The sequence below is a fragment of the Daucus carota genome, chromosome 1 (genome assembly GCF_001625215.2).
Source record: "Daucus carota subsp. sativus chromosome 1, DH1 v3.0, whole genome shotgun sequence".
NCBI lineage: Eukaryota > Viridiplantae > Streptophyta > Magnoliopsida > Apiales > Apiaceae > Daucus > Daucus carota.
This window is the reverse complement of record NC_030381.2, coordinates 41,780,338-41,788,796: the sequence shown is the minus strand read 5'-3', so window position 1 is coordinate 41,788,796 and position 8,459 is coordinate 41,780,338. Positions and strand designations below refer to the sequence as shown.

At 31.9% G+C, this 8,459-nt stretch overlaps 1 protein-coding gene across 1 annotated transcript; it reads left to right on the top strand.

The window, feature by feature from the left end:
- Window positions 1-223: 223 nt before the first annotated feature.
- On the top strand, window positions 224-1,246 carry LOC108214160 (protein LIGHT-DEPENDENT SHORT HYPOCOTYLS 4). Its single transcript, XM_017385989.2, has one exon. It carries the CDS (start codon window positions 411-413, stop codon window positions 1,134-1,136), a length of 726 nt encoding a protein of 241 aa, XP_017241478.1. The 5' UTR covers window positions 224-410; the 3' UTR covers window positions 1,137-1,246.
- Window positions 1,247-8,459: the final 7,213 nt, after the last annotated feature.

The following is an 8,459-nucleotide window of genomic DNA, read 5'->3' as shown; positions in this document are numbered from 1 at the left end:
AGACATGCTAATAATGTAGAGAAATGAGTAGCTTCAATAAACTCGTGAATAGAAAAAAGGAGGTGTTTGAAAGGGAAAGAAATAAGAGTGAAAAGACATGTTGAAGTGATATTCAAACTGTCATTACACTTCCCTTCTCTTACTTTACGTGGTAGTCTTTGCATGGGACCCTCTTTGTCCCCCCTCATCACCTTAATTTTACCCCTTTCTCTCCTTGCTCTTCATTTCCTCATTCCCCTCTTTTTAAACCCTTCCTCATTCCTTCCCCTCTCCTCTCTCATTTCTCTCCTTACATGCAAACCCTTCAAATCACACACACTATCATTTACTATGTGCTGTTATCTCTGTTAACTATCAGATATTATATATACATATATTTTACAGTCATCTAGCAAACCCTAGCTACATTCATGTCAGCCGCCATCACCAACTGCTGCACCACCGCCACCACCACCGCAACCCACGGTTACAACAACTTGTACATTCCGAACACCAGCCACGTGTCACCACCGCCGCCGCTCAGCCGCTACGAATCACAGAAGCGGCGAGACTGGAACACATTCGGCCAATACCTAAAGAACCACCGTCCGCCGCTGCATCTGTCGCGATGCAGCGGCGCCCACGTCCTGGAATTCCTCCGGTACCTCGACCAGTTCGGGAAAACCAAGGTCCACACAAACAGCTGCCCTTTCTTCGGCCACCCTCATCCACCAGCCCCCTGCCCCTGTCCACTCAAACAAGCCTGGGGCAGCCTCGACGCGCTCATCGGCCGCCTCCGCGCCGCCTTCGAGGAGCACGGCGGCTCACCGGAGACCAACCCCTTCGGCGCACGGGCCGTCAGGTTGTATCTGAGGGAAGTGAGAGATTCTCAAGCTAAAGCAAGAGGGATAGCTTATGACAAGAAGAAAAGAAAGAAGCCGCAGGCACAGAAAGTGTCAGCAAATCAAGAACATGAAAATGATCATTGCTCGAATAGTGGTAATAACAATAATATGAGTACTCATGATTTGTTTGCTCAGGATCAGAGATTCAATGTTCAGGTTTCGGAAGGTAGGTTTGAAGGGCTAGGGATGGTGGTGGGTCATTTATCGGATCCTCGGAGCTCCATGATCCATCACATGTCTTTTTTCAACTAGTGTATGGTAAATTAGGGTTCATGTTTAAGCTCATTTCATGTTTTAGTATCCTTGTTTTCTCTATTAGGGTTCTTTCAATTAATGGGCAGTGACAAGTGTTTTGCTTCAAACCCTCATTTCATTCTTGACAAGTTTTTTAGGTCAATGGTTATTACTTTTAATGCATGTTTTCCTATACTTAACAAACTTAGTGAATGAATATCTACTAATTCGAACTTTCAAGATCTTTGATTTTGGGAGATAGAAAGTGGCATCATGCGCATTTCAATTTTCAATTTATTGGATTAGATATTTTTGGAAGGGAGTAATGGAGGTTGGAATAGTTGAAGTCAGTGTCCTTGGTGGCAATAGTTGAGCTCTGATTTTTGTAGCTAGCTACATTATCAACTTTATACTATATCACAATCGTTTTTCTTGTGTTATCCATGTTAGAGTGTAAGTTTGTCTATGGTAAATTGGTAACACGAAAGATGAGTAGACGACTTGATAACTGAATTAACGAAGTAAAAAGACAAGAGGGGAACTAGCTAAGAGCCTCTTAAAGAAGTACTCCATGCTTACGTGCACTGTTTCCACGCATTTTAAGGCTCCTATTACATATTTTTAATTTTTTCTTTTTTTAAATAAAGTTTAAACGTCAAACTTTTTTTGGAGATTTTTTTTAAAAATAAATATATAATGTAAGTATACTTTATAGGAGCATTAAAATGCGTGCCAAAAAGTAACGTAAAGAGCCTGCTGGGACGGAGGGAGTAACATATATGCGAGCTTTTAGTAATTTATTTATTTTAATAATTTTATATTATAAAATTGAAAGTTATAATTTAAGTAGATAATATAATTAAAATTATTTTTATTTATATTTTAACATATTGTAAATAATTTATGGGACAAAATTATATATAATTACTTAAAACTCTTATATATGACTCTGAGAAAAATATCAATTGGTGAATAACTATTTTAATTTGTGAAATACACTCTCTGGATGAAATAGTATAATTTGCTGGGTTTTATGATTTTTTAGTTGGGATGTTCCTCATAACAAAACAATGTGGATTTTATATTCCGAAAGGGAAAACATTTATACATGTCTGATGAGTATATCGTTCAAAATTTATTATTTATATTTTAACTTCTAACGTTATTTCATTAGTATTTTAGTATTAATAAATGCTCGTATTTTGTATATGAGATAAAATATTAAAATTAATTTGATTAAATATTATTAATTAAATTAGTTATGTATTCTCTTAGAAATTTATTTATAATATATATTTCTTTATAGGATAAAGCACATTTTGTATATTTTTATTATGATCGTGACACCAGTTTCAATATTAGAAATCTAAAATAATCAATTGAAATATCAAATACTAAAATTTGTTATAGAATGTGCAATTTTTGTTTGTCCTAGTTAACTCGGTTAGAATTTTGATATTATTTGCATCTTTTTTATTGTCTAACAACACTCTTGCTTATTTAATAAAATCGATAGTCACCGAATATTACTCAATCTTTTAATACATTCTTATATTCCCATTATTATCAATCACATTAATTAATGAATTAGGATTACTCATATAAAAATTTACTTTCATCTTAATTAATTTAATATTATAAATTTTTAGTTCTTCTGATTAATATAAGATTGTCTATATATTAGTGTCTGCAATCAACGAATTCATATACCTTTGCCCGAATAAAAATAGGATTTGAAGTAACTTGAATAACTTAACTGTTTGTAATCTAACCTAAAATATAAAGAATGTGAATGGGAGAAAAACCACTCCAACAATAATATGTTGGTGGTTTTTAAATCACCAAGATCTTCTTCTCATTTCTTATCTTTATTTAATATCTTTCTTTTTTGTAATTCTTAATTTATAATTTTTGTTAAAAATAGACACTTTCTCTTTATTCACTTTTGATAACTAATAAAGATAAAATATTTAAAAAATGAAAATAAAAATATCCTTAGATAAGAATTGCTATTGATATCTTGAATTATTTAGGATCCAATACATAAATAACAAAATTGTTGTTGGGTTTGCTCTTCCATTCACACATCACTCTAAAATTATACGGCATGTCCGAGATCTTTTCTGACATCCCTCACAAATTTCGATCAGAAGTCTTAGTGCTAACAATAGAAACTTAAATAAAACGTGCGTCTAACTCCATGCCTAGCTGACAGATTTGGTGGTAAACTGATTCAGTTGAATATTTATTCCATTCCCTTTCCGAGATCAAGCGGTACTGATTTTCTTATTGCGTTTGGAGTTATTTTCGAAAACTTTTATGTTTCTTATGTCAATGAATTTACAAGTATATTTGGAGAACGAGAAGGGTGAAACCTGGTAGCGGGGCTCAAATCCCCTCGGGTGTTGTTTTGTAGGCTCACATTCACGAGCAACACCACAAGACATCCGCACACAGCTGAGGTGACACCGAAACGAAATCTGGAGTTATCAGAAAGTACTCTAAATTTGACCAAATTCCATACTCAACTTGATGTATCTCCCTGAAAAATGTTATTTTTAGACGTTTGTAAAATGGTTCTGTATTCAAAAAGCCAACTAAACATATGGAGCCTCTGTTCTAAAATTGAGTGATTGATCGCGATTAACCATCGATTAGTCATTGTTCTGTAGCTCGCCAACTGATTAAATCTCCGATTAATCCTTAATCAATCCGATTAATCTCCAATCAATCCAATTAGTCTTCGATTAATTTTTGTTCCGTGACTTCACCGATTAACTCCGATTCCCGCTTTTTACAACATTACTCGAACATAGACTTAAAATCAAATCTGATTTGAATCTTATTAAATGTGAATCAATGATTCAAATCGATACTCCCTCCGTCCCTTTTTATCTGTCCATTTTGGAAAAAAAAACGCATACCAAGGAATAATTGGTTGTATAAACTTTTTCATTAAATACCTCTAATTAATATCTTGAAGATGGTGGAATACCCCTACTTTATGTCTTGAAAACATGAATTCAACCAAGTTTTAAATAAGTCAAGCCTTGAAAATTGAAATTATGAAGATATATTTGAAAAACTATCATTAAGTTAGTTTTGAAAGTATAAATGGACAGATAAATAGGGACAAATTTTTACTTCCAAAGTGGACAGATAAATAGGGACGGAGGGAGTATTATTTTATAATTTTAGCCAAATTATTACTCCCTCCGTCCTTATTTATCTGTCCACTTTTAACATTTTCACGCATATTAAAAAAATTCAAGTTTGATAAGAAACTTCCCATCAATATCCTATTTAATGCCCTAATTGTAGGAAAAATACTAGTGGGATTACTCCATTATCCAATACAAATTTGATGAATCAGTGAATAATAGTCATGATATTTATAGTTAGAAGAACAAAGCCAAAGACTCTTCAGGTTATTAAATGAAAAATTTTAGTTTGGTTATATAAATGGACAGATAAATAGGGACAAATTTTTACTTCCAAAGTGGACTGATAAATAGGGTACGGAGGGAGTAATTTATAGGTTTAGCTTAAAACAATTATTAGTTGAAATCAAATCGCAGAATTAAATTAATTAGTTGAGGTTATGATTTTTTAGATTGCTGACGAGAACCAATTACCTGAAATGGCCACCATCTGCGCACTAAATGAAATATTACAGTAGTACTTCTTACCAAACAAAGTAGAGGTTATTGGGCTTCTCGTTTCTCCTTGGAAGAGCCCAGATATAATTGTTTTTTAGATTTCTTCTGAAAAGCTCACATATATATTCGAAATAGGCATGGCTAAAATTAGACTCCTGCGGAATGAAATTCAATTCCAACCATATCAAAACGTATTGATTTATTGAAATTTTAATTTTTAACACCGCAATGTGTGTTGATCAAGTATAAAATCATTTTATTGTTTTATATTTTAAAGTATAAATCAATGTCCGGAACATACATTTAATATTTTCTGTTGTAGTCCGCGGCAAGTCAAGATCATTTTAATATTGAATCCACTCATCATTTTTTATTCCATATAAAATCTGATCAGAAATAAGAAAAAATCTAACCAAGTTTGCTTCCATCATTAAACCAAAATTTATGCCCATCCGACCAGAACCGGAATTTGCATGACTCAAATCACTACAGTTGAAATTAGGAGGCAATAACAAGATTTAAAAAAGAGCCGATCATGAACAATCCAATTGTTGAACGTTGGTGGAACACATTCAGGTTGTGTTCACTTCATGCAATGGAATGAGGGGAGAATGGAATGAAAAATTATAGAGAAGTTTTAAGAAGAAAGAAGAAAGTATGAGATAATGGTGACACAATATGAATGTAGTTAATTTTTTTGTGAGAAATATTGTGAGGAAACATGATGTTGAAATGGAATGAGCATTCCTTCTAAAATATGTGGGTTAGAGTTATAGTTAAAATAGTATGGTTGGAATGATTGAAGGAATGAAAATCATATAAATTTTCTTTGATTAACACCATTTTAGAGTACAAAATTCATTCCATTCTCCTTCCATTCCATTCACTCCAAATGAACACATTATAAGTCAACTTCTGGGCTTATAAGTTATAAGCACTTATTTGTACCGTTTGTGTAAAAAGTCAAGAAGCATTTAAAAGAAATTAGGATTACTAGCTTTTGTTTCAGTACTTCTGCTTATTTCCCAAACAGTTTAATCACTTATAAGTCTTAACTTGCTTCTGACTTCTGCTCCACTTATTTATTTTAAGCAAAAAACACTTATTTTAAGCTCACCCAAACGGTCCCATAATATACATATCCGTATCCGCAATTGTCGGATTCAGATACGGATAATATCCCTTTTACTTCGGATACGGATAATATCCGTTTTTTCTCAGATACGGATGCCGATATTTCGGACGGATGTCGGATATTTTTGATAACACTATCGTGTTGACGATGATTTTCGAACAATTTTTTTACGACTAAACTCAAATGATATTTTTATACATCTCTAAAGTATATGAGTATTTGTACAATTATATAAAAATTATATAAATGTATTTTTTTTTGAGTAAATATAAATGTATTATTTAATGCATACACACACTATAAGTTAATAAAATAAAAATTTTGCTACATATAATTATATATTGTATAATTTAAATATCATAAATGTATTTAATTTCGGATACGGATAATATCCACTTTATTTCGGATACGAATAATATTCGTTTTTTCTCGGATACGGTTGCAGATTTTTCGGACGAATATTTGATTTTTCGAATTTTTTAGACAGCCCTATATGTGAGCACGGGAATTTTTTAAAAATAAGATTAGAACGAACCACTCAATAAAGAAAAGAATCCTTCACGTTTTTAATTAAACCCCTTAAAAGAAATTTTACTCCATGTTTAAGTTATAAATTCTTCAAAGTGTAGATGTAAATGGTTTTGTAAATTTGGGGTCCAATTCTTATTCCAGTAACCATCTTCAATCTTGTAAAAAATTTAACCAGAAGTAATTAATATATATCATATATAAACAAAAAATTTTATGTGAAAAAATTCAACATGTTTATCTATAATTTTAGCCAACATCTTAATGTTAGATTATATTTGCTCAACCTCAAATACATGTAATAATATTCAACATCATCTATTACCGTATAAAAATAATATATCTTATTTATAACAAGTTAAAATGATAATAACATATTATTTTTAAAATAGAAATATTTCATCGAAGCCAAATGACTTAAAACATCTCCGGCCTTACAAAGTCCTTAGCTAAAAGTCTATATGACATGCCAAAAATAAAATTTATAGATAATATGTGTAAGAATTTCACCACTGTTATAATACACAATCCATAATTATAGTCAAACCCATCATGTTGTATTATCGAACTTGTGGCGATCATAGTGAAATGTCACAACATCCATTATCATATTAAAATAATATATTATATTAATAACAACTCGAAATAGTAAGAACATAATAATTTTCAAGATACAGTGAATCATTATAACCGGTCCCATCGGAGCACAATGTATCAATCTTTTACGAGTCCAATTTAACTAATTACTTTTAACCAACATCATTGGAGATGTTTTTATAATTTCGACAAATCTCATGAAATGTTTTACGAATTCAGTTTAGTCAAAATTATTAGAGATTGTCCGACTCTCAAATTATTGATAACATGGTTTTTTGTAGTTTGTCAAATAAATAAATTTAAAGTTGCAAACAAATGGGATAATCAGTTGATAACTGATCTCAGGTAGGCAAAAGCACAAGCATTTACATGACACTCAGCAAGCATAACTTCAAAATGACATGGGCTTCCTGAACCAATGAACACGGCTGCTTGAATCACTGTTCTCCCAACTTATTTTTCAAACTCGGATGGGCTTCCTGCACCACTGAACACGGCGGCTATACTCAGTGCAGTCCCATACTGGTCCCCGCAATAACATTAAAACACGATACGAAAATTTTGTGTTTGTGTTTTGAATTATACGACCAATAAAATACATGTATAAGTAGAGTACGAATGAGATAATGACGGTTTTGTGTTTGCCATTTAGGTACATGACATGACACGATTGACATGAAATAAATATAATTTTATAATTAATATTTAATTATAAATATCTATTTTTATAATAAATATATGCATATTTTCTTTTAACATAATGCATAGTTTATATATAATATTGTAAGTATAAATGATTTAAATATATATTTTATATATTTTTTAAAATATTTAACTTAGAAATCTAATATTTACATTATTTTATATATTTATTTATATTTATATTTAACTTTACATGAAACACGCACGAGAACGACACGAAAATACACGAACCCTAAAGGGGTCGATTTTGTGTTTGATCTTTGAGAACACGACATAAAAAAATACACAACGCGAATATACTTATATTTATGTTCAATTTTACATGAAACACATACGAGAACGACACGGAAAACGGACGATAACGACACGAGAATACACCGATCCTAGTCTGTTTTGTGTTGAGTCCCTCGGTACATAATACGAAAATATACTGCAAGAACGAATTGAAGGTCTAGCCCCAACACCAACTGCGGTCAGGGTCACCGTTAGTGCGAATTATAGGTGTTTATCTATTTGTGCACATCAAGCATAACACGTAACAGTTTATATACATAATCTATTGACCACTATTTAACAGACAAATATCAACACAATGTACCATACTAACCACTATAAATGTTTCTTTCTATTCCTCCGAATATATTTCACATTATTCCCAAAGCACACAAAACACTCCCATCCTCTGTTCCACACTACTCTGCCTCTTTGTCTTAAACCAGA